Genomic DNA, 27,129 nt, shown 5'->3' with positions numbered 1-27,129 from the left:
GGAAGAGAAAAGTCAGTCAGTGTTAGAAAGGAAACTGAGAACTTCAAACGTATGCAGATGTCTAGCTTCAGGCCAGCAGAGAGGAAAGGGCATGGCATTTTGTACGCATTCTTCTGGTTTCGGGAATGTTTCCCTTCCACACACTTATAATTCAGAGAGATGCAGATCCTAGAATGCGCATGGATGCCAGAACAGGTGAGGTCAGCTGTGGACATCTCCATACTTATCAAATGAGTGAGTCAGCTCTGGCTACTGACCTCGAGAATGTACAGGTTGAGACTGTTTGTTCCTGCTTGCTGGTACTGTGTACATATAGACTGAAGAAACAGTGTGCCGTAAATTCTGATACACTGGTTAATCTCTATGGGGGCAGGGTCTGAGGAGCCGAAACCTTGAGGTCTCAAGAGGGGCACCGTTGGGGTGGAAATGGTGTGTTGAGGTTATAACAGTATAAACTCAATGAATTTATTAAGCAATACTAATCTGTCAAGTTCAACCTAATGGAGACGGGGCTCAAAAGTGGCTGGGTGGTTAAAGGTACCTGCTGCCAAACCTGGGTTTTTGAGTTCCATCCCTACATGGTGGAAAGAGGGAGCCAACTTCACATAACTGTCCTCTGACTCCCACATGATCGTTGTTGGATGTGTGTGTGGTGTACACGCGTGCACACACACATACACACCACACCACACAATCAGTCAATCAATCAACATAATATATTTTAAACAACAATAAAAAAAAAAAAAAAAGGAGAAATCTAAAACCAAACCAAAAACCTTACTTGAGCTAGGCGTGGTGATGCACACCTTTAATCCCAGCAATCAGGAAGCAGAGGCAGGTGGATCTCTGTGAGTTCAAGGACAGCTTGGTATACAGAGCAAGTTCTAAGACAGCCAGGGCTGTGTAGAGAGACCCTGTCTCAAAAACAAAACAAAAAAAACAAAACAAAATAAAAAGTTACCAACAACGACAAACTTGAGTCTTACTTCCTGTGAAATTACTTTCTATTCTTCAGATCTTCAGGCAAGCTTTTGGAAAGTTTGTGCAGTGTGTTCTCATGGTGAGAATTGTCTAGACTGCACTGAGGGGAAGCCCTGATTTCCAGCAACATGACTTCCCAGTGTCCTGATGGTGCTGAGCTTGGCAATATTCAAAGATGTGATGTGAGTGGGTTCCTGCTGGCTCAGAACCGAGAGAGCCCATTTACTCTCCTCCTCACTTCCTTTATTCTTGAGAGACCGAGCCAGTGAGGCAGCTCAGGGCTGTGGCAGCAGTACCATTGCTGCTGGCAGCCAGGACAACTTGCAGACACCGACCTCAGCAGCTGGGCGGGGCCCTCCCTTTCTCCTCTGCTCCCTCCCTCCCTCTGGAGCCAGCTGGTTTGTACCAGCTTTGGCAGCTTTTGAAGCACATCTTGTGGCTTTCCCGTAGCTTTCCCTCTGTGCACCCAGGAAAGGAAGAGTTCTTTTGTTTAAGGCGAAGCTTGACTGTTCACACTTTGAGTTAAATGCAATCTTTGGGCTCCCTTTTTGAAACTAACTCTTAGGAATGGTCAGAGTTCGTAAATGCAGTACCAGTGCAACATTACAATAACTACCTGGTTTTAAGACACAATCTACCATGGCCAATTAACCCCTGGCTACCTTATGTACAGTCTTCAGTCATAACAAAATCTTGGACCGCAAGTAATCAAGGTGTGTGGGATTGTCTCTTCAATTAATTTTCCAGTGACTTCAAGCATTGGCTAGACAGGTTAACACTGAGTTTCTCTCCATGGTGAGTTAATTGATGCTATTGGCTTGTATCGGATCCCAGATTCCCTGGGTAGACAACCATGCTTCATCTGTGGTTTTTGCCTTCCGAGTTCTCAGAGGGGCCCACCCTGGCTTGGTGTTCCTGTTCCTACTCCATCCCATGACCTTCCATGACCCCAGGGAGAGTTAGACAGTAGAGAGCCTGTGCTGCCCGCCTGCTAATTGGTGATGGAGACTGGATGTGTCAGAACGTTTCCTTCCTTATGCAATAAATAGACCTCCTCACATATCTCCTGAGGTCTGGACTGAGCGGGAGAGTAAAGATAAGATGCTTGTCAACAGTTCTTATTTCAACATATTGCTTTGTCTGTATATGTGGCTATTTCCAATCCGTGTTCCCACTTCTGTGACTTCACATTTCAAATAACAGAGCAACTTTTCCTGAAAGGCTTGGGAATCAACATCATGCCAGTTCTCTCTATGCACTTTTTGTGTGGAGAAAATTGTTCAGTAAATTTGGTTTATTTCTGACTTGGGTTCAACAAGAATTCACACTTCAAAAGAGTGGATTTAAAAGTCATTGTCAGGGTTGAGAGAGAGTTCAGTGGCTCACAGAGCTTATTGTTTCTGCAGAGTCCTGAGTTTGAGTCCCAGGACCAGATCACAACCGTCTGTAACTCTAACTCCAAGGAATCATGACCCTAAACACACACACACACACACACACACACACACACACACACACACACACACACACACACACACGCATAATAATAAAAGTATTTTTTAAATTATTGTCTCCTGTCACTTAAGATTTAAAGAAAACCTACCCCTCCCTTGAAAGAATGTGGTTTTTGTTATTTCTTTTGCTTTTTTGAGATTTTAATATAATTTCATCGTTTCCCTCTTCCCTTTCCTCCCTCTAAACCTTCCATACAACTTTCCTACTTTCAATGCATGGCCTTTTTCCTCTACAAATGATTATTAAGAAGTCATTATAGCAGGCATTCTTCATTCTCTGTGGCTGGGAATGGAATATATTCAGGTAAAATTTTTTTCTGGCTACTCACCCTTTTCCCCCATCTGAAATCCTAGGAACACATAGACTTAAACTCAGGTTTAATTTTCACTTTATTGAGCGTAGAGGTGTATTTTGCCTGCATTATGAGAATGTGTACTGCCTGTGAGGGTCAGAAGAAAGCATGGCATCATCTACAACTGGAGTTACAGAGGGTTGTGAGTCACCGTGTGGGTGCTGGGACTCGAACTCTAGTCCTCGGCAAGAGTAGCAAGCGCTTTTAACCACTGAGCCATCTCTCCAGCCCTGCCTGGCTTTAACTTTACTGCTTCATTGTCTGAGTTCTTGTTCTTTAACACAAGGAACAGTAGGTTAGATGGAGTCAGATATTACAAATACTGACCTGGAAAGGAAGGGAGGGCTCAAGCCGGGATTCCTACGTGGATCTAGAGATGGTTTGAAATCTAATTTCATCTTCATGACATGAGCAGCTGGATGGCAGGGGAGACAAGCTTGAGATAACATCACACTCCCCACATAGCTGTCATTTTATACTTATTGGTGACTGAAATTCCCTTGAGATAAATCTTTAGTGGAAAATTCAGTTTGTTTGTTTTCCTTAATTACTCCACCACTGGTCTGCAGGGATCTGAAATATTTTCAAATAGAACACAAATTGTTGGTCTCAATCAAAGTGTGTGGTGTTTACAGAGTGTCTCATCCGTCCTTCTATCCTAGGGCCGCTGCCCAGCTGGAGGGTAAGACCGCTATTGAGTTCCATGGCCTGGCAGACCCTTCTGATCAACCAACCCTTCTGCCGCCCAGAGGCCAGGGCAGCTTCTCGTGCTCATGTGCTGTTGGTGATGGGTTTACAGAGTTCAGCTTCTCTAAACACCATGGGGTCTCTTTCCTCAGCAGTGGGCTATAGGCAGTCTGTTCAGGTCCATCTTTTTAAAGACAGGGTCTCTTATAGTCCAGGCTCCTCTTAAAGTTGACCTTGAACTTGCGGTCCTCCTGCCTCCATCCAGTTTTATGTTGAATACCAAACCCAGGGACTTCAAGCATGCTAGACGAGTACACTACCAACGGAGCTATGTCCCCGGCGGCCCTGACTATGGCTTATTTCTTAAAGTCCCTTCTTCTTTACAGGATCTGGGTGCCAAGCTGTTCAACTCATGGAACAGCAATTACTTTCAGGTGGAATTGTCAAAGGTGTCCTGGAAGCCATTATTAAAATGATATGTTCACAAGCCAGCTAAGAACGTCCCTTCCTCTGTAGTGCCACATGAGATGTGGAGTGAACACTTGGTGGGAATGATGGCTTTTGTGTTTCGGAAACTTCCTTAGAGGCTACCAGGCATCTGTGACTAGCGGCCACTCATAGAGAAAAGGGCATGGTGATCTCTGGGTGGCAAATGCCAGGGGCTAAGGGGTTAAGTTGAACCATTTTAACAGTCCCAAGGAACATCCAGGGGGATGATGAATTCCTTTTGTGAGTACATATTGCGCAACCACAGTGAGATTGTAATTGGGTAGTAACTGACAATAACTCTGGTAAACCTTAGTTGAGTGGACTAATTGGGGATAACTTGGCAAGGAGGAAAGGATTTGGTCATGTGGGGGTGAGGGCTAAGAGAATGAAATGGCACTAATAAAACAAGCAGCATGTAAGACAGTTTGGATGGAAGCAACTTAGAGATGACCTAACCTACACCTTTTAGTTTAGAAATAAATAAGGAAAAGGGGTCTGATGAGGGGAGTAGTTTTTCTAAGACCACACAGATGGCTAATGGGATGTCTCCTTTTTTCCCTTGCAGTGGTTTTTCTGGGACTTTTGAGGCCTTTTCATTGTATTTAATTTCTTGAGCATTTAAATATGGGGACTAAGAAATGCATGCTGAGGATGTGCCTAGGGGTTAGGAAAAACACATATTCCGTTTACAGCCTGCAGAGGACGCTCCATGCTGCTGCCAGGCTGTGGGAAGACCATTAGGCAACTCAACATCTCCCTTGACTTTTCATGAGTAAGGTGTGGAAGGGGTTTCCTTCCGTGTTCGTGGCTCACTCCTCAGAAGCTAAGGAGCACTGTGTCTTCTGAGTTGGCCTTCCCTGGAAAGGCTGGCCAGGGACAGATTTTTTTTTTTACCTTGAGAAGAACAGTAGAGATTTCCAGTTGAGGATACTGCATGGGCCCTTCAGATTGGGACTGGGAGGGTTGACAAGAATTCTGTGGAAATGGGACAAGAAGATGGTCACCATAACTTAGATGTACTGTCACTGTCTTCAGAGCCCAGAGATGCTCAGGCCCCAGACTCTGCTGTGTTTATTAAATCCTATTAGATGACTCTTTGCCTTCCGTGTTCCTGATACTCTGAGAGGAAACCACAGAGCCGTGGGGTTATAGGGCTGAGTCAGCTGTAAGGTAAGGGCGGCTGTTTATCTACCCTCCCTACCACTTGCAATAAGCATCTGGAAGCACTAAGTGTACCTGTGTGGAGATTAATCAGGGGGAACACCAAGGCCTTACCGGGCCAAACAAAATACCGTGTTCCGCCAGAAGTGCACTCAATAGTACTGTTCTGCTGAGGACTGCCTGGAGAGCCTTTCTTGGGTTTGCCCTGTCCATCCTCTTCATCTGTCTCTCTGGCTCTCCCTCCCTTCTCAGATTGTCTCACAGTTATCTCATCTGACAGCTTTAAAGCAAAAAGGACCACGGTTTTCTAGTGTTTCTCGAGAAGCAACAAGTATTTGGTGGCCACATTTCCTTTCTGGCCAAGGTTTCCCAGAGTCCTTTCCTCTCTTTAGTCAGATGGGTGTTGTGTCCATGGACACTTCAGGAACGTACAGAGAGACTGAGCTGGAGAGACACTCTGCCAGCAGTCCTGTTTTTCAGCCCGATATAAATACAAGTTGCCACAGCCACAATAGCTTCAAATTAGCAGAAGGAAAATATACTTATCAGTAGGGATGCTTTTTAAAAATAACACGCCTTGTTTTCCTATTATAAAATTAATATGCCCCCACAGAGAACTTGGACAGCCCAAAGATGCTTAAGGAATAAATTAAGTTACTCTGCTTTGTGACTATTTTTACAACGCTTTGCATAGAGCTTTTTGTTTTTTTGTTTTTGTTTTTTTTTAAGTTGATGAGACTTATCTAGCTTTCTTGGTTTGGTGTCTTCTCTGGCTGGGATGTGGTTCAGTTGGTAGAGCCCTAGTCTAATATGCACAAAGTCCTGGGTTTGATTCCTCATCACTGCATAATCCTTACTGTAGATGCAAGAGGATCAGGAGTTCAAGGTCATCCTCCACTGCACAGTGAGTTACAAGCCTGCCTGGGGTATATGAGATTGTGTCTTTAAAAAAAAAAAGCACTTACCTTCTCTTTTAAGTAATATTGCCACCTTACTATTGATGCTCTTTTCTATGAACTCAGAACACCAAGTCATGGATTTTCATAACTAATAAAGTAAACTATTTCATTCCACAGAGCCTGACATCCAGTTTCTTTGTGAGAGATAGGGCAGGAAACATAATACCTAATATAGGGTTGCAAAGCAGCTTTGGGAGCTGTTATTAATGTTGGGTAAAGGGACAAAAGACATTTCTATGAGCTTATAGGAGAAATGCAAATAACTTCCAGATGGATTCCAAATGCAACCAGCCACCCAAAGCCGGAGAAAGGAGAGTTTTAGAAGGATACCTGTCATGCTGTCTCTGGCCCCAGCTCCACTAACTAGGTAGCTCCAGTCACATGGCCTCTGGCTCCAGCTATACTGATTAGGCTCCAGTCACGTGGTCTCTGCCTCCAGCTCTACTAACTAGACTCCAGTGTGATGATGCATTCACTGGGGTGCCTTCATAGTCACCTGGTTCTTGTTAATTACACTCCCTTCATTCAGCTCAGCACCTCGAGCAATTATGCTGGAAGTGTCTGCTACTTAACTTTCCAACTTCTAGCTAAGTTGTTGGGAAAACAAAGATTGGAAGTTTTAAGTGGGTGCAGGAAATAGGTGGGTGGACTTCTTTGCTGGCACAATTGTGGGTGGGAAACGCTTTCTTTCTTTCTCTTTTTTAAGCAAGAACAGTGTGCTATATTGATGGGCCATGTCAACCAGTGTAATGTCTCTGAGAACCGAAATGTAGACAAGTGTTCTTTGTCAGTTGGGGGCACAAAGAAGGTTGTTGGCATGAATGAGTGACCACGTGCATTTCAGGGAACAGCACCCTATGCCAGAGCCTGCTGAATTAAAACTCAAAGCCTATGCATAACTCTTATCTGGGGATCAGAAGGGCCCCTCTGGGGATGCATGTTAACCAGCTCTGGAAGCGTAGCCAGCTGTGGGTGGGGGTTTACGGGAACGTCCTATTAGAATGTCAGGCGTGTGCAGGAATCTGTGGTCTTTGTGGATCTTCAATCACTTGCAAAAATGTGTTAGGCATGAAGAGTTGTAAAAGAGGCGGACATGTTTGCTTCATTTCTTATGTAAGTCTTGAATGTAATCTTTTGAAATCAGAGTCAGTTTTTGTCTGGAGAGCTTGACAGCATCTCACTTGAAGGGCTTGAGAGAATGACAAGTCCCCAGGGTGCTCACCAACAGCTTTGGGAGAGTGTATGTCATCTCTGAACACTGTCCTATGTGACTGGCCACCTGCTACCCTACCCGGACAGTCATCCATGCTGGGTACATTAGCTTTTTTTTTTTTTTTTTTTCTTTCTCATTGCTGTGACAACTACCCAGCTAGAAGCAACTTAAGAAGGTTTATATTAACCTGTATTGTTCAAGGGGATGCAGTCCAGCCATGGCATCAGGAGCTTGGGACAGCTGGTTACACTGCCTTTATAGTCAGGAAACAAATGGATGTTGGTGCTCAGCTCACTTCTTCCTTTACAAATTATGTATCTCATTTTAGTTTATGTTTGTGTGTGTGTACACATGTATGCGGTCACCCGTGAAGACCCGAAGAGGACATTGGATCCTCTGGTGCTGGGTTTTTGAGCATTTGTGAATGCTGGGAATTGAACCCTGGTCCTCTGCAAGAGTAGTGAGTGTTTTTAACTACCGAGCCATCTCTAGCCCCCTTCCTCCCTTTGCTTCTAGCCAGCTATAGTCCCCACATTTAAGACGAGGCTTTCCACCTCAGTCGACCCAATCTACAGACACCCTCACAGGCATTCCCAGAGCTTTATCTGCTAGGTGGTCCTAGATCTTGTCGGATTGACAAACAGTAATAACCCTTATACCAGGAAAGCCAACAAAAGCATAAAATCAATGGACTAGGGGAAGCCATAAGTACCTGATGGAGTTTGAAATTTGAAAGCATTTCTTAAAAGCGAAGAGGTGAAATCGACTTGAAATGAGTACTGGTTGTCTCAGGGTAACTGTGTGCCCTCTCTGGGTTTGGGCTCTTCACCCATAAAGTGAGCCTATACCTCGTATCCACACCCCCATGCCCATTGCATGCTCCTGGCATAAGCTGCGGTCATCCCTCACTGCAATACTGTGAGAGTATCTATCCAGATTCCTGGCTTCTTGTCTCCCTAAAACTATTCTTCACAGAGCAGGCAGAGTGGTGGGAACTTCACTGTCTCCATCCAAACTGTCCAGTGTCTTTGCTCGTTATCAGGCTCTGCTCTGACTCTGCTGTGGAAAGTAAGCATCATGGTATCTGCAGCCTTAGGGCTGCTACCCTGTTCTCTGCTGTCAATCTCTGAAAGTCAGGAAACCTGAGTGTAGCAGGCTTCCTATGGGGCCATCAACCAGCTCCCAAATCATGACACAGAGATTTGTTATTAGTTATGAAGGCTTGGTCTTGTCGTAGCTCTTGTTTTATTCTGTTTCTCTTTATGTTTTGCTTTGGGCTTTTTTTTTAACCTTACTTTCATTCTGTATACCTTACTTTCCTATTTCCTCCATGTCTGGCTGGCTGGCAGCTGCCTGGCCTCTGGCCCCAGACACCTCCCTCTTTTTCTCCCTCCTTCTCTCTTCCCTCTCATTCCTAGAGCCTAGATTTCTTCTCCTGCCTGGCTATTGATTATTCAACTTTTTATTAGGCCAATCAGGTGCCTTAGGCAGGCAAGGTGAAACAGCATCACATCTCTACATAATTAAACAAATGCAGAGTAAACAAATGTACCACATCTTTGTCTAGTTAAAGTAATAGTCCATGCCTGTTGGGCCTTCAGAACTCACGTAATTGAGGCTGGAGAGAGGGCGCGGTGGTTAAGAGTGCTTGATGCTCTTCCAATTTGGTTCCCAGTACCTATGCTGAATGGCTTATAACTGTCTATAACTCCATCTCCAGGGAATCCAATGCCTTCTTATAACCTTCATAAGTATGTGCACACCTGTGGCATACACACAGACACATAAATGAAAGAATAAGTCTTTGAAGAGAAAAGGGAGGGGCTAGAGAGATGGCTCAGTTGTTAAGAGCGCACATGGTTTTGGTTCTCAGCACCCACGTCGGGTAGCTCACTACTACTCCAGCTCTGTGGTACCCAACGCCCCCTTCTGGTCTGTTTGGGCACCTGCACTAGTGTGCATATTCCGACCCCCCATATACACACAATTTAAAAACAAAGAGGATATTTCACATCTCCAGGCTGAAGTTTCTATCTGTTTGGGATTATTGTATCAGTTTTGTTGTGAAGTGTCCACCAGAGAAGACCACTCAGACACCAGTTCAAGCTAGTAGAAGGTCTATTAGCATGCCAGCAACTACACTGGCTTTTGGGGCACAAGTGGTAGCCCCGAACCTTTCTCAGGGTGAGCTTTTCAGTACCAGCCCCACACCCTGGGTTGACACGCCTCAGCTAACAAGAACGGTTAGCCAGAACCGGAACTAGAGAAGCCAAAAGGCAAGGTTATTAGGGTTAGGGACGTTCCCGGATCTATGGACGTCAATGGAGTAGGTCTTTGTTCTAGTTTTGGCAGGTGTTGCAGCCTGTGTGCTGGGTTCCAAGTCTGGATGGTACTTGCATCATGATGTCAGTCATACGAAGGTCTGGGGGCCCCGGTACAGTGTGTTGGCGCTGAGGTGACAAAACACTGCAAGCGGCGTGCCTTCAACAAAGAAGCTTGTTTCCCCCCCTACTTTGGGGAGCCTTTGCAGGTCTCCCCTTTGTGTGACCGTGTCCCCTGTCTTTATGCCGGTCATACTGGATTAGGACCCACCCTCATGACCTCGTCTTCATACGCTCTTTAATGGCCTAGTCTGTAGTCGCAGTCTGAGGCGTGGTGTTGAGTTAGGATGTCCTCAGCTCCTGGCGGAGGGGAACATTTAGACTCTATCTGGGGTTCTTTCTGGCTGTTAGGATGTAAGTTTAGACTGAGCTTTGTGTTACCTGTGTCCAACTCCACAACCCTGAGGTAACAGCTTGGAGAATGTGGCAGTTCCTGTTGTCAACCCGACAGGATCCAGAATGCCTCAGGAATGGGTCTTTAGACGTGTCTGTGTTGACTGATGTGAGGAGACCCATCATTTTGTCTCCCTCCCTCCCCCCTCCCTCCCTCCCTAAGGAGACTAGAGCACAACAACACAGGGCAGCCTGAACCCCACCAGGCCAGCCCCAAACTCAGGGGTGCCATTCTGCCTCGGCCTTCCATATTGCTAGGCATGAACCACCGTGCCCGTCTAAAGACCCGCCTTAACAAGGCAGGGTTCCTGGTTTGCTTAAGGAAAGCCAGCACTAGAATCCCTGGTGTTGTTGCCTCTGCTTCTTGGCAGCTCCCCGAAGCTGCTGCTGCCTTGCCTCCCAGCACGCTAGACTGTGCCTTGAACCGAGAGCTGGGATAAACACCTTCTCCCACTAGCTGCTTTCGTGAGAATATTTTATCACATCAATAAGACAAGTAGCTAAAACAGCACGTAGAGTACCTTGCTATGTTGCTCAGGTTGGCAGCAAACTTGCCTTCTCCAGAGTAGCTGGGATTACAGGCACACATCACCTTACGGGTCTCCTCGTTTTTAATATTACACTATCTGCTCACGTGTGCTTTGATATTTGTTTTTGAGATAGACTCTTGTTAGCCCAGCCTAGCCTCAAACTCCAAATTGGTCTGTCACCACATGTGGTTTCACATGTCCCCTGAAAAGGTTTAAAAATGAGTTTGGGCAGGGTGTGGTGGCACACACCTTTATTCCCAGCACTCAGGAGATAGATGTAGGTGAGTCTGTGAGTTCAAGGCCAGCCTGAGCTACATAGTAAGACACTGTCTAAGAGTGTGCATATGCTTACTAACAATGTAACAACAAATCAAAAATATTCATATAAATGGAACAAGAGTGTTAAGGGAGTAGGGTTTACTTTCAATTTATTCCTATATATTTCTGACGTATAATCAATTTTTGTTTTCTTTCCACAGTTGGAAACCGACAAACTGGCTCTCCCCATGAGCCCCAGTCCACTTAGCCCGAGCCCCATTCCCAGCCCTAACGTGAAACTTGAGAATTCCACTCTCCTGACGGTGGAGCCCTCTCCTCTAGACAAGAACAAGGGCTTCTTCGTGGACGAGTCGGAACCCCTTCTGCGATGTGACTCCACATCCAGTGGTTCATCAGCCCTGAGCAGGACCGGCTCCTTTATTACCAAAGGTAATAGCAGCCAGGAGGCCTGGGGCCCTTCTCCCCGGCCACTTCCAGAGTGCAGGTGTAGCTGAGCCAATCGCATGGCCAGATAAGGAAGCCCTCCAAGACAAAAGTGGCCTCAAGGAAGCCGCTCCGTTGGCTAACATGGACACACCTGCACAGCCTTCCCAGCTCTGTCAGAGCCCCCTTTGACACATACCATTACCTTCTGCCCTCAGCACGCTGTGTGCTTCAGGGGACACCTGATAACGCAGTACAGCTGCTTTTTAGAAATTACTTACCACACTTGCTAAGTCTAAGAATGAATAGTATAACCCATCTGGGGAGTCAGAAGGAGCTTATTTTTTGGTTTTGTTTTTATTTTGTTTTGTTTTTCCAGACAGGGTTTCCCTATGTAGCCCTGGCTGTCCTAAAACTCACTCTGTACACCAGGATGGGCTTGAACTCGGAGACTGGCCTACCTTTGCCCCCAAATGCTGGGATTTAAAGGCAGGTGTGTGTCACCACCCCCTGGCCAGAAATAGTTTTAGTGCCTAGAATTGATCCTAAAACTCACTCTAAGCTAGATTGCGCTAGGCTGGGGCCATCCATAGCTTAGTTGGTAAAGTGCTTGTCAACATACATGAAGCTCAGCACCACAAAACGTCACGGTGGTACCAGTCAGCACTGTAGAACTTGTAAGAAACTCAAATCAAATGGATGGAGTAGTGCACACTTTTAATCCCTCAAGGGATTGCAGGTATTTGAAATGTGGTCTGGGACTAGAACACAGGTCAAAATCAGTTTGCGCTCTTAACCTCTGAACTATCTCTTTAGTCCTCTTGGAAGGGTTCCTAATGTGTTAGTAGTTCAAAGACTCAAGAGGAAGAGGCAGGCAGATCAATGAGTCACAGGCCAGGCTGGGGGCTATGTAGTGAGACTGTCTCAAAAAAGCAAAAGAAAAAAAAAAAAAAAAAAAAAAAAAAAGAAAAGAAAGAATCAAAGGAAAAGTTAGTCCTCCTCAGCTACATAGTGAGTTTGAGGACAGCCTGAGATACAAGAGCTGTAAAAACATTAAAATTGAAATAAGTTCCAAGAATTATAAACCAGTAAATAATCTATCAGTTTTGTTTTGAGACAGGGTCTCCCAATGTGTTCCTTGCTAGCCTGGAATTCTCTGTATAGACCTAGTTGGCCCGGAACCTTCTATGATCCTCCTGCCTCTGCCTCCCTGAATGCTGGGATTCTAAGCATGGGATCTCTCACACAGCCTTAGTAGGGTTGTGAATTTGATTACACACTATACCAATGACAGTTTAGTCGGACGTTTTCTTTTTAGGCAAGTCTTCATAACATTTCAGTGAATAGTCTTTTTTATAGATTTTATGCTATGTTTTATTTTTAAGGTACTTCGTGTTCCATATACTTACACATTTAGATTAAATCGTTTTATATGAAATATTTTTTACTGTAATTAATGTTACAATAAAAGTGTTTCTTTTTATAATAAGTTTAATTTATTGTAAAGAAAGTGTTTGGTAATTCTTAATAGAAGTTACGGTTCTTTACCAACAAGTGTGACCCAAGAAGCAACACTTTCTAGTTTAAGTTCCTTTAGCCTCTCAGTGGTTTGCGTTCAAGGCATACAATGCCAGGGCTGGAGCTTTTTGCTGCTACTACAGAGGAACTGGGTTCGGTTCTCACCACCCAGGTGATGGCTCACATACCTCCTATCACTCTAGTTCCAGAAAATTTGGCACTTACTTCTGGCCTCCTTGGACACTGCTTGAAAATGCTACACATAAATTCACACAGGCTACACATAGATGTGTGGATTTAAACATTAAAAAATTGTTTTTTTCAAGTATTACAATATAATTATAAATGGAATAAGGTCTGGAACTTTCGTTCACAAGTGTGTCAATACTTTCTACTAAGTTTCAGAAGTCACATTATTGATGACACATTAGGAATCCATTCAAGGGGACTAGACAGATAGCTCAGAGGTTAAGAGCATAGACTGATTTTACTGAGGAAATGTGTTCTATTCCCAGAACCCACACCGGGTGGTTTACAAACACCTGTAAGACCAGTTCTAGAGGATCTGATGCCTGTGGCATCTCAGGGCACCTACAGTCATGTGTAAATTTGTCTCATTTCCGTTAAGCAGATCTTTTCCTGTCCAGCTTTTTGTTTTTTATAGGCAGGGTCTCATGTAGCTTAGGCTGGAGGATGGTCTTGAACTCCTTCCTCTTCCTGCCTGGATGTCCCAAATGCTAGAGTACAGACTTGGGTCACCACAACACTGAAAATCTTGCTGGCTGTCCTTATGTGCCATGCAAATAAAGATGCTTGCATTGTTTGAAATGTACCAGAAGGTCTCCCACTCGAGTTGGAGGGCAGCTCCAGGTTGAGGGTGCAGGCAGCTCCTCACCTACCACTACAGGTCCCCTCATCTCTTTCTCTGTCCCCTGTTCCCTGCAGAGAAGAAGGACACAGTGTTGCGCCAGGTCCGCCTGGACCCCTGTGACTTGCAGCCCATCTTTGATGACATGCTGCATATCCTGAATCCCGAGGAGCTGCGGGCAATTGAAGAGATCCCCCAGGCTGAGGACAAACTGGACAGGCTCTTTGAAATCATTGGGGTCAAGAGCCAAGAAGCCAGCCAGACCCTGCTGGACTCTGTGTACAGCCATCTCCCGGACCTATTGTAGAACACAGGGGCACTGCATTCTGGAAATCGACCTACTGACAGGGTGGTTTCATTTTGTTTCCGACCTTTGCGTTCTGGTGTGTGCGTGTATGTATGTGTTTAACAGAGTATATGGCTGGTGCTTGAGTTTGGGGTTTGGGGGATTTTTCTGTCCTTTTTTTTTTTTTTTTTTTTAATTTTTCCTCTTCTTGAAAGTGAATTTATGAAGCCTTTTCAATGTATGACTGTTGGAAAATGCCCACCACTAAGGTTTTTTTAAGTTCCACATATTCTCCATTTTTGCCTTCTTACATATTTTTCAAAACTGTTCTGTGCACTTTAAAAAACTTAAGGTAAACGCAGTGTGACTTTTCCCACATGCTGGGCTCTGAGACTCTTTAACTTCTTAAAAACATAATGGCATCTTGTGATATAAGCAGATATATGTCTTTGAACACCCATACCTACTTTTTGGGTTTGTTTGGTTTCTCTTTATCTTACTGTTTGGCCTTTACAAGTGTTCTTAAGGACCGAGGGTATTCGAGACCCTGTTGATTACTGTAACGTGATTAGACTTCGAGTTATCTTTTCCATGTCTTGTTGTATAGTTCACATTCATGGCTGAAACTTGACCACACTATCTATCGCTGACTTGTATGGTTTTCATCTGGACACCGTACACTGCTTGGTAACTTGTGCTCCTCTTAATACTAATATGCTCTGGGCTGGAGAATGATGTCCTCAAGTCATCAGGACTTGCTGTTTCAGTGGCTTGACACCTGGGCCACCAAAGAACTTGATCTTCGTCTTTTTAGGGACACCTCTGCTGCACCTTGGAATGTCAACCTTGAGTGCCAGTGGCAGCTTCTGCCCAGCTTTGCTTTGAAAGATTTTTTTTTTTTTTTTCTTTTTAATACATGTAGTCGCTAGGTCCAGTTTGCCCTCAGGGCCTTGCTGGGTTTTTTCGTCGTCATTCAATCACTTTAATTAAAAATGGCTGCGGCTGTAAGAACTCTTGTCTGATGAATTTGCAACTATGCTCTCACTTACGAACCTGCCCTTTAACGCTCAGCTGTCAGGCTCCAGTGCAGAGGTGGTGTGGGCTGCCTTTGTGTGGGTGGGCTTAGTGGTGAGGAACTGATATCAGAAAAATGCCTTCAAGTATACTAATTTATTAATAAATATTAGGTGTTTGTTACTTGAGTGGTTCTGAGTGTTTTTACTACTTAACTTTTCCCCCCCTGCCCCTGTGCTCAAGTTCTAACCCTGTTCATCCCTTGGGAAAAGGTGTTTGTTCTGATCTGTAAATCATGTCTAATGTGTAAATCATGCAAATTAGCAAAAGTCCTTTTTGGAGAGGTGTGTGGAGGTTCAGAGCACAAGGCAAGACCTGACAAGCCTTTCCTAGTCTTTTGTGTTAAACCTTAGGCTTTTTTCCCCCCTCCAGGTAATTTGTTACTTGTGGGGCGACCTGCACACATCCACAGGCTTCTAGCTGAAGCCTCCTTATCCCTGCCCGACTCCAGAGAGCTTTCCCAGTAGTGAGGCAGGCAGGTTCTTGTGTTGGTGGGATCGCTCCTGCTCACTGCAGGTCCCCCTTAGCGTGCCCCCTCCCCCATCTGCAAGATTCCAATGACCAAACGTTAGCAACTTCAACTTCCTCTTTTGGTGAGAACCTGGAAGTGAATTACTCTGTACACGGTGACACCCACATCAGCAACGCAGATTTTTCTGGGTTTGTCCATTTCCACGAGGCTGGTTTCTAGAAGAACAGGGCACTCCCTTGTTCTCACAATAGGTTTCTCTTCCTCATTGTGGGTAGAAGACAAGAACACACACACTCTCTCTTCTGTCTCTCCCCTCCCTCTCTCTGTCTTTCTCTCTCTCTCTCTGTCTTTCTCTCTCTCTCTCACACACACAATAATGGTTCCGTGATGGTGTCGAGGAAACAAATTGCGTCAGGTTTTCATTGCATCAGAGGATTTAGGACTCTGAGAAATGCAGTCCATTTATTAATTACTATTATGGCTAAGTTTATAGACTATTAGTAACTTGGGGGTGCTTTTAGTTAATAGCCCAAACCTATAGCTTTGTATTTTATGAGGTGATCTTTAAATTGCTTTATTGGATCTTTATATCTGTCTTATAAAACAGATACCTATTATTATGCCCATTTTACAGATGAAAATAGGCTTGTAAAGCTGAGTATATTAGGCAGTCTCTTAACACTAGAACAGAATAGCTGAGGGGGGCGGGGAAATTGCTCTAAAAGGAGGAAAGATTTACCTCCACTCGTGGTTTCCAGGGTTTTAGGTCTATCCTCACCTGGCTCTGTTGCTTTCAGGTTGATGACAAGGCACATGCATGGTTGAAGACCCGACAGAGGAAGACAGAGGAATACTGCTTACCTCACGGTGGCCAGGAAGCAGATAGAGATACAGGAAGGGTGTTGGGATGTTTAACTCTTCAGTGGCATAGGTTGAGTGACCTTCTAGCTGGGACCCACTACCCCAGAGCCTATTCAGCTGTGTGGTAAAAACGTAAGCATTCGAGCCAAACAGAAGCATCTTACTGTGAACGCATGGTACATAGCCTTTCTAGTCCCATCAGCTACTTCCTTAAAGTACCCAGAGCTAAGTGTCAGGGTATCCACCTGTAACCCAGCACTCAGAGATGCAAGCTGGAAGCCTGCAGAGTTTTTGGCTCAGTCGGTAAACCATGTGTCACACAAGCTTGAGAACCTGAGCTTGGATGCCTTGCACTGTAAAACACAGGGCTCCGTGGTACACTCCTCCGATGTCAGTGTTGGGCAGACAGAGACAGGAGGATTGCTGGGGCTTGCTGCTAGCTGAATTAGGAATTGGGAAGCACCAGGTTCAACAAAGTCACCTTGCCTCAAAAGGGAAGGTGTAGAAGGATTAAAGAAGGTACCCAACATTCAACCCCAGCCTCCACACGCACACACAGACACATGCACACAAGGGAATACACACCACACACACACAAGGTGGGGAGGGGAGGGGGTGGAGAGAATTGAGAATTCAAGGTCAGCCTGGGCCACATAGTAAGAATCTTTCTCAGAAGAGCCATCTAGGGATTGGGGTTATAGCTTATTTGGTAGAGTGTTTGCCTTGTGTGTGTGAAGCCCTGAAGTTTGATTGCCACCACTACAGGAAACTGGGTGTGATGGTGCATGTCTCAAAAACCCATCCCTCCAGACGTGAAGCCAGAGTAATCTTTGGATAGATAGCAAGTTGGAAACCAGTCTGGGACACGTGTGATGCTGTTAAAACCAAACCAAAATAACGGAAACCAAACAAAAAGCAACGTAAAATACCCAAATATGCCAAATTCTGATCCAAGCCGATGGATGATAACACCATTTACATCATGGAGAGGTTCTTCTCTGGTTTGGGCTGCCTTCTTCTGACGAATTTAGACAACCGAACTGGAGTCTGCCAGTGTGAGAGTAGAGGAGGCAGGAGGGTAGCCTGAACAAGAAGGGATTGAAGCAGCCATTGGGAAGTATAGCCGGATGACTGGCTTCAGAAATTTGAAGGACGAAGGAAGAGATCATTTCTTTTTCCTCAGAGAGTAATACAGGCTCCTCTTCGCTGCTGGAGGCTAAACTGAATTAGACAGGGCTGCTTTTCATGGGAAAGAGATGGGCCAGCAATTGAGGTATATCAGTCACCTGGGAGCCAGCAGCCTGTTCACTTTAAAAAGGCCAAGGAGGTTTGTGGTGAAGTCCAAAATGAAGGAAGCCCTTGCAAGCTCTTGGGCCATGCTCAGAACACTAGCCTTAGAGAATTTCCATTGCTGCCCCTGGGAAAGAGACCAGTTAAGGCAAGCTGGTTAGACTGGCACTCTGAGGCCTCCTGTCTGCCCTTCTAATGTGCAAATCAGACACCTGGAGGTCTGGTTAAAATGCAAACTCTGTTTCTGCAGGGAAAGAACCATGGGCACCTGTGTTACCCAAGATTTTGGGTAGTGTGGGCACTGCTGTTTTGTTTTTGTAAAGCAGGGTAGCCTTCAGGAAAGGGACAGAGCAAGTATGGGAAATGATTACACCAATCTGACCAGCAAGAACAAATTCTGACGACCTGAAGAAATTTCCAGAACCAAGCAAATCTGGTCAAAACTTGAATTGGTTGGGGCTGGGAGCCAGTTGGTAAAATGCCTGCAGCACAAGCTTAAGGACCTGAGTTTGGATCCCCAGTGCCTGCTTTAGAAAACAAGCAGGTATAGTGGTGCATGCTTTATACTCCCAGTGCTGGGGAGGCAGGGAAAGAAGCATCTCAGGAGCTTGTTTGGCTTCCCTGTTCCATGTTCCATGAGAGACTTGCCCCAAAAATAAGGTAGAAAAGCAATAGGAAGACATTGAACACGAACACACACTCCACACCTCCACCAGCAGGCCTATATAAATTGCAATAATTACTGAAAGTACTTGGAATTTGTGCAGGGAATTCTAGGGATGTTGTTGTTCTTTCGTTACAATTATAAGAATAAAGGCTGGAGAAGCGGGGGGTGGGGGGGTAGGTGGTCCCAAGTGAGTGGGGTCCCAAGGTAAGGGACCACGTGGGAGAGCATAGCAGGTGAGGCTGACCGAGGCGGGAGGCAGAGGGAATAACACACCAGGCAGATAGAGCTTGAATGGGGAGTTTATTTAGAAAGGGGAGTGAGGGAGAAGGGAAGAGGCATAGAGGCACGGGGAACCGAAGAGGAGAGAGGGGGAGAGAAGAAGGAGGGAGTAACTGGTGGCCAACAGAAAGCAGGAGAGAGAAAGAGCAAAAGAGAGCCTAAGTGGGCAGGGGTCTGACTTTTAAAGGGTCCTTTACACCTGCCTGCAGACTAGTACTCAGTCTGGGCTGACCACAGTACTGCCCGAGTGCATTCTGCTAGGTGATGGGCAGGCCAGCGTAATGCCTGAATCCTTACAGATGTAACTTCCGTAAGTTGGCTTCTCCGTAGTACCCTTGCCTTTGTGTCACCCATGCATCTTCAAGAAACCGCAATAAACTCAACTAGACTTGAGAAGAATCATTTCTTCCTTCTGTCATCAGTGCTGTATCTATTTGCTTGCATCTCCCAGGAAAAAGTCACTCAACAGATGGTGAGGCTGCCCGGCAGAGGAAGCCTCTTTACTTTGTAGTGAGCCAGAAAGAGACAAGAAAGGCCAGCATCTCAGTATACCTTAGAAGAGCATTTCCCCAGCGACCCGACTTCCTTCCACCAAGCTCCACTATTTAAGTTTCCACCAACAACAAACTAGACACGAAGATTTTACCGCATGCCCTTTGGGGCTCACTTCCAAACTGTAGCACTGGGCTATGAATTTACTTTCCTGTTGCTGTGACAAAATACCATGACCAAAAGGCAAGCTAAGGGAAAAGAGTTGGGCTTCCGGTTCCAGAGGGTGAGTCTGTAAGGAGTACGGTTTTTCCGCCTGCCGCCTGGTCTTGTCCCCCCGCTGCCGCGCCAGCCCCAAATAATACACTGAGACTCTGTATTTGATATAATTCTGTTGGCCCGGTTACTTGTTTCTTATCCGCTAGCTCTGTCTTAATTATTAGCCCATTTCTATGTATTTCCACCTGGTCTTACCAGGGAGAGGCGGCTGGCAGTTCTTCCTTCTCCAGACTCTCCATCTTGGCTCCTCCTTACTCCTTCCTCTTTCTTCCTTGTCTCCTAGTCCCTCCTATCTTCATTTCCTATTGGCCAACAGTGCTTTATTCATTAACCAGTATGAGAAACATATATACAGAATGACATCTCCCATCATGAGTCCATATGACCGGGAAGGCACAGCAGCAGGCAGCTGGAGCACTAAGTTGAGGGTCACATCTCCTGCCTCAGTCACGAAGCAGAGACAGTGAGCTGGAAGCTGGCGAGTCTACAAATTCTCAAAACGATGTACTTCCTCCAACAAGGTTGCACCAACTCACCAAACAGTGCTGCCTAGGGCCTGGAGCTCAAACACTTGATCTTGTCTTTGTTTCGTTTCCATTGCTGGGAAGAGGCACCACGACCAAGGCAGCTTCTAATAGGAAGCATTTAATTGGGGCTTGCTCACAGTTTCAGTTAGTCCGTGATCATCATGGTGGGAAGCATGGTAACAGGTAGGCATGGCTGGAGCCGGTAGTTGAGTGTAGGGCCCTGCATGGACCCCGGAGGCACCTTGAGCAAGCCTGAAGCTGTTGGCTGGAACATCTTGCCCCCTGCCCAACCCGGAGTAGTTATTGGTACTCTTCCTATTTTGCTAACAAACATCTGCTGGGGAGGAGCTAAGCCTGAAAACCCTATTGTTTTCCACTGTGCTGTGAGTCAGTATATAAGCCCACTCCTTCCCCAAAACAAACAGCATTCCAATATTGCTGTCGAACGAGTGACCCGCTGGCACTACAGTTGAGAGCTTGCATCTTATCTGAAAGATGGAGACAGAGAGTGGAGAGAGACTGGACCTGGTTAGGCTTTTGTAGACTCAGAATCCACTCCCTGTTACATGCCTCCCACAACGATGTCACAGTTCCTAATCCTTTCCCAAAACACTTCCACCAACTGGGGGCCAAACATTCAAACATAGGAGCCTACAGGAACCATGTGCCTTCCAGTCACCCCAGAGTCTACAGTGGCTTCTCCTCATTGGAACCATGGCACAGCTAGAACTATTATGAGCCAGACTTGAAGTGCTAGCCATAGCTCTGTGGGAAACACTGGGAATCCGCCAAAGCAGCCAGCCTTTGTTCTGCCTCTAACAAGCAGCCATCTTCCTCCAGCTTGCTCCACAGCTTCCTGAGGCTTGCTCCCCAACAAACAAAAGTCTAAATGGAGTGGTTGAAGCTCAGCATCTAGAATAGTAGGACACAGTGGCTATTTTCAGTCCCAAATGTCTTGGTTTCTCTGGACAGGGATCCCTCATCATTAATCTTCAAGAGGAAAAACATGAAAGGTTTCTAGAGTTTTATGCAGCCCTCTAACCATCCATTGGAGATGTCCCTGCTCTGTGTCTTCCTCTCACGCCCGTCCCTTACCCACAGCGTGGTGCTGAATGGGAAATCTCCCCGACAAGAGGCAGAAAGCTCCTTTCCAGGATCAGTGATTTCCAACGGTGTGGGAGAGTGAAACTCCTCCTATCACGTTTTCATTCCCTTTGCTTGAATGTGGTGTACCCGTGCACTCAAACAGATTCATTCTGCTGGTCAGCCAGCCATGACACATCTGAACAGCAGCTACCCGGTACAGCGAGGGACTAGATATGTAAAGAATTTGATAGTGTTGTAGTTGCTGAGGAGGAAAGGGAAGCTCTGTGTTCCCAAATTCATCCTGGACATCCAGGGCAATGTAGAGAGCAGGCACCCATCTTATAGGCTGGATGGGGACAATTACAAGCTCCTGGCTTCAAGAAGGGACTCGAAGAGAGACATTTATACAAAAATGGGAAAAACGGACACAGTAATCAATTCTATCCAAATATAGTGGCCGTGTTCTGGGGGAGAATTAGAAGAGCCAGAAACCAAATATAAGTCAAGGAAAAGAGATGCAAAATTTTCTAGTGTAAGCCTTCCTTCTTTGTAATTTCAAAGAAACTTGTGTCAGAAGTCAAGAGCTGTTGGGGGTGATTCCATCCACTTTAAAGCTTTGGCCGTGATGAAAAGGGCGGACCCATCTAAACTGTAGCGCAGGTGAGCCATGGATCACATGGTAAGGGCAGGTGTGCTATGGACCACATTACATAAGCAAGGATGTCATAGTTTTCCTGCTCTGGCCATTCCCGCCCCCCCAATTTCAGGCTCATCATTAACCATCATCACGTGATCTGACGCTGGTCATGTGGCAGCTTGGAAGACCATAGATAGGCTGTGGGAAGCCCCTCCTGGAACTCATTCTCTGAGGAAGTTATTCAAAGGCTCTGGGAGTGCTCGTTGCTCAATCTTAACATGAAGCTTATGCTATAGGTACTAGTTCCATTCTGTTGATGAGGAAGCTGAGACGTCAGTTGTGACTTCTTCAGCATTATACAACTAATGGTGGGTGGGGCCAGAAAGGACGTCTGTGGAAGTGAGTGACTCAAGGTCATAAAACAGCAAGTAAGGTGATTTCACTCCTGGGCCCTTTTGTCTGGACTCAATCAAAAATCTCCTTATTCATTTTTTGAAGTCTTTAAAGTGCATATGTATATTTGTGTGCCTGCATGAATGTGTATGTACTGTGTATGTGCAGGAGAATGGGAGAGGGTGTTTCTAGAGATCCTCTGGAACTGTGACCAGCCTTTGGGTGCTGGGAATCGAGCCCCCATCCTCTGTCAGAGCAGTAAGCATTCTTAACCACTGAACTACCTCTCTAGCCTCCATTAATGATATATTTTTAAAATTTAAATTACATTTGTTATGTATACATGCAAATGCATGTGTCACAGCTGGCGTGTGGAGGTCATGGACAACATGCAAGAGTTGGTTCTTTCCTTCCACCACATGGGACCCAGGGATCAAATACAGGCTGTCAGACTTGGTAGCAAGTGGCCTGACTTGCTGGCCACTTGGTAAGTGTTTTGGACCAAGGAATTTTCATTTCTTTGATAAATATACAGGAGCAGGATTGTTGGGAGTATTCTTTTCTTTTACGAACTCTACAACAAAGCAACTTTTAGAAGGAAGGCTTTATTCGGGGCTCACATTTCTAGAAGGATGAGAGCATCACTGCTGCCATCTGCAGCAGGCAGACATGTGGCTGGAGCAGCAGCTGAGAGCAGGGAAGCAGAGAGAGAAAACTTGAAATGCCCACAAGTCTTTCTCAGATCCCAAAGCCATACCCCAGTGACATATTTCCTCAAGCAAGGTCACCTCTCCTTAGCCTCCCCATAAGTAGCCATCAACGGGGGCCTAAGTATCCAACTGCCCGGACAATGGAGGACAACTCATTTAAAGCACTACACTGGGTAAGGGTGAATTATATTCCTAATAGACTGTTGTGCAGACTTGGATGAAAAATGTCCCCCATGGACTCAGGCAGCGCACTCTTTTTTTGAAAGAATAATTCATTTTTTAAAGTTTTGTTTTATTAGTTTTTGACTCATCATTTTTTAATTTATTTTACATACCAACCATGGTTTCCCTTCCCTCCTCTCCTCCCATTCCCTCCCTCGCCTCCCTTCCACCACCCTCCCCCTCTCTATTCAGATGGGGTAAGGCCTCCCACGGCGAAGCATGGCACATCAAGGCAGGACCAAGCTCCTCCCTCACCTCTGCATCAAGACTGAACCCACCACAGGGGATAGGTTCCAAAGACAGGCATTGCACTCTTGGTCCCCGGTTGTGGGTACTGTTTGGGAAGGTTTTGGAGCTGTGGTCCTGCTGGAGGAAGTATGTTGCTTGGAGAGGGCCTTGAGAATATGTAACCCCACCCCACTTCTCAGTTACTTTCTCTGCTTCGTGTTTGTGGTTGAAGGTATAGTCTCTTGGCTTCCTGCTCCTGCCACCATGTCTGTCACAGCTTTATTTATCAGCCAATAAGAGAAACATATATTCACAGCCTACAGAAGGACATCCCCCATCAGACCCAAGACATCTATAATGTAGCAACCTTTTTAACATCGATGACACAGAAGTCATTAAAATTGCATGGTGATGTAACACATGCTAATTAATATATACTTTAAAAACTCTTAAATTGCTTGCTTTTACAAATGCAGGTTTATTAGAGGCACCGAAATAGGTAATCCTGCATCCTCCAGGAAGAACAATGATCTGAGTGAGGAATTCAGGACCCCTATCACTGTTGTGTAAGTCTTTACATTTAAGCCAAGTTCAGAGTGAAAGAATATCCTAGAAGCTAGGGCAGCTTTGAGGGCTCCAAGGGACCAAAGGTCATGTGACAGATATAGTTACTATTGCCAAGTTTGGTTAGAAATCAGAGTCTGGAGATAGACTGCTTACCAAAGAGGAGCACTCAGAAGGTGACAGTGCAGCACTGATCACCCAGGCAAGGCTTGGGCAGAGACAGACATGTACATCTTCTCTTGGGTTCCTAGGATCCCGAGCCTGGTTGAGCTGTAAGGTGGACTGAGTCTGAAGGTCCACATGGACTCACAGCTGAAGACATGGGGGCAGGTTCCAGGGGTGTGTGTCTCAGGGATACAGCACTTGCAAGTGGCAAGAACTGAACCCAAGGTCTCACACTTTAAAATCTAGAAGCCCAAGCAGTAGCAAGAGCCCAGCTTAGGCTCAAGGAGCAGATGTAACTAGAACACATGCATGTTGAATACTCAAACCCCAATGACCCCCATAGTGAGAGACTGAGGGAGGGGTGTGGTGGTTTTGATAGGTGTGTCCCCTATCGGCGCATGTGTTTGAATGCTTGGCCCATAGGGAGTAGCACTATGAGGAGGTGTGGCCTTGTTGGAGGAAGTGTTCACTGTGGGGGCGGGCTTTGAGGTCTCATATGCTCAAGTTTCACACAGTGTGGCACACAGTCTCCTGCTGACTGCGGATCAAGATGTATAACTGTCAGCTCCTTCTTCAGCACCATGTCTACCTGCATGCTGCCATGGTTCTTGCTATGATGACATGAACTAAACCTCTGAAACTGTAAGATGGCCACAGTTAACTGTTTTTCTCTATAGGAGTTGCTGTGGTCATGGCATCTCTTCACAGCAATAAAAACCCTAACTAAGACAGGGAGTTAAAGGTAATACTAGACTATAAGTACTTCTCCAAATAGCTCTCCCTCTCTAAGATGGGATCTAGTCCCAGAGTAAGGAGGACAACTTGCTCTAGGTGAGGCAGCCATCAAGAAAGACAACATAATTATTAGAGTCTAAAAATAAAATGGGCCACAAGGAGGAACACAGACCTGTGAACCCCTGGTTCAAACAGGGGTACAGATAAGTAGAAATTAAGTATTGCCTGGATGTGGGGGGAACTGGAGAGATGGAGGGGGAACTATGGAGATGGAGGGGTAGGTAACTGTGGAGATGGAGAGGTAACTATGGAGATGGAGGGGGACTGGAGAGATGGCATTGCTCTCTCTTGGGAGAAGACTCTTGCCGAGCCCTGAAACTAAGTCTCATAAACTCAGATGGGGTTGAGAATTTAAATCTTTTCAAGTGTGAAACTAGATCCAGTAGCCAAATGCCAGCCTCCACCATCTAAACTAGTCCATGACTTACGGATTAAAATTGGGTTTATTTTTAAGTCAGAAAAAAAAATAGTACTATAAATTTAAGTGCTTCAGATATCTGTGACCTGAAGAGTGGAGTATTATGTAAAAGGAAGGTACATCAGAGGTCTTTTAATGGCACTTCTCATTTCAGAGCTTTCTATTACATACTTCACGGCAATTCAAAGTCATGAACCCTGGAACTAAAAACACTACCCATCGGCCTTTGTATTCGGAAACCGGTTAAGTGCAACAAGTCCAGGGCAAAGTGTAGAGTTTTCAATGGCTAAGCACACACAGTGGTCAGACTAGATTGGCGGCAGTGACTACCTTCACTGCCCCGATTCAGCAGGCATCCAGTCACCCTAGACAGATTCCATTTTGATTTCTACAAATTTAGCATCAAAAGCCTCAGCTGCACGATTCGGCAAATCCAACTGTTTGATCTCTGCTAGGAAATGAGGCATTCTAAATGTACTTCCACAGGTGTGCTGCAAATCACCGTCAACCTAATAAAAACAATCACTACAAGAAGATCAATTATTTACATCAGCACCCTCCCATTTTGTTGTACAAATGAAGGAACTGTGTAAAAATAATGTCTGGGCTAGTTTTTGTTTTGTAAACATTTTCTGGGAAAGCAGGTGTTTGCAAACTAAATAGACATGGATGCCACCATTAATATTCCTAGATGCCAGGTCGGTTCTTCACTAAGGACATATCTTTGGAGGAGACACTACAAGATGGGGGTCGTGGGAGAATATAGTCTGAAGGAGATGGTGTCTAAGATGGAAGTATCTTGGTGAATCCAGGCGATGGGGGAGGCCCTCAAAGCTCCTTCTTATCAGAGGAATTCTCCTCTCTCCTATTTATCCCACTCCATACTGCCCCCCAAAGCCCAATCAGTAGTGAGACTCAAGTCTGTTTTGAAAACAATGCTACAATTTGAAGCTTCATTGTCTGCCCCTCTATCTACTCCAACGAATTAAGCTAGCCATATGGCACATTTTTTTTCTCTTCCCCAATAACCCCTTTCTTGTTGGAGATGTTTCCTTTGCCCCAAATGCCTTTCATCCACCAACTGCTTCTAGCCCCTCCTTTATTGGCTAATTCCTTCTTCCCTGTAAGACTCATCACACCATCTTGTCCTCTGAGATGTCTTCCTGCCACCCCTCAGTCCTCACTCGTCTGCTAGGTGTCCCCATCACACTTTTGCATGCCAGGAGCTAAGAAAAGGGAATTAGAAAGTTACAAGAGATTGGTTTGGAAGGGGGGCAGGAGCCTAGAAAGGAAAGACAAAGGGGGTTCTAGAAAAGTCACACGAAGCTGCCTGGGCCCAGTGTGGTATGCAGTAAGAGGAGAACATGGATCTTGCTAGCAGGGTGTTCCCATCTGAAAGTTCCTAAGACAAACCCAAGGCCATCAATGCCACAAAGTACAGGGCGACATATACAGCAATAATGATATGAAATAAACTGGGTCCTGGAGAGACTGCTGAGCGGATAAAGCATTTGGTAAGCAAGCGGGAGGACTGGAATTCAGAGCCTCAGCACCATGTAAGCGCCAGGTGAGCATGGCGGGCCATGTGTAATACCAATTCTAAGGATGCTGATGCAGGGGAGCTCCAGGGCAAGGTGGCTCAAGGATTTAGCAAATTCAGAGGGCTCCAGATTTAGCTAGAGACGCTGCTTCAGTAAATAAAGTGAAGACACCAGAGGAAGACATCCAAAGTTAGCCTCTCTTCACACTAGCACCCAGTCGTACCTACCCCACACAGACAAACATGCATATGCATACATGCACATATGCATCCATACACACCCCACACATAGTCAGATCTACCTACACACAGGCAAATATGCATATACATCCATGCACATATGCATGCACCACACAGGTAAACATGCATACATGTACATGCAAACATACACCCACACA

The 27,129-nt window shown here is 45.6% G+C and overlaps 1 protein-coding gene across 1 annotated transcript in view; it reads left to right on the top strand.

The window, feature by feature from the left end:
- The window catches only part of Tnfrsf21 (TNF receptor superfamily member 21), a 65,414-nt gene extending 50,182 nt beyond the window's left edge, over positions 1 to 15,232 (top strand). Inside the window, exons 5-6 of the mRNA XM_051204344.1 lie at positions 11,141 to 11,369; positions 13,827 to 15,232. Of these exons, the coding sequence (XP_051060301.1) occupies positions 11,141 to 11,369; positions 13,827 to 14,056 (459 nt within the window). The 3' untranslated portion in view covers positions 14,057 to 15,232. The remainder of the gene's footprint in view (positions 1 to 11,140; positions 11,370 to 13,826) is intronic.
- Positions 15,233 to 27,129: the final 11,897 nt, after the last annotated feature.

This window comes from Phodopus roborovskii, unplaced genomic scaffold, assembly GCF_943737965.1.
Source record: "Phodopus roborovskii unplaced genomic scaffold, PHOROB, whole genome shotgun sequence".
In the NCBI taxonomy this organism is placed as follows: Eukaryota; Metazoa; Chordata; class Mammalia; order Rodentia; family Cricetidae; genus Phodopus; species Phodopus roborovskii.
This window is presented reverse-complemented; position numbering and strand designations above follow the sequence as displayed.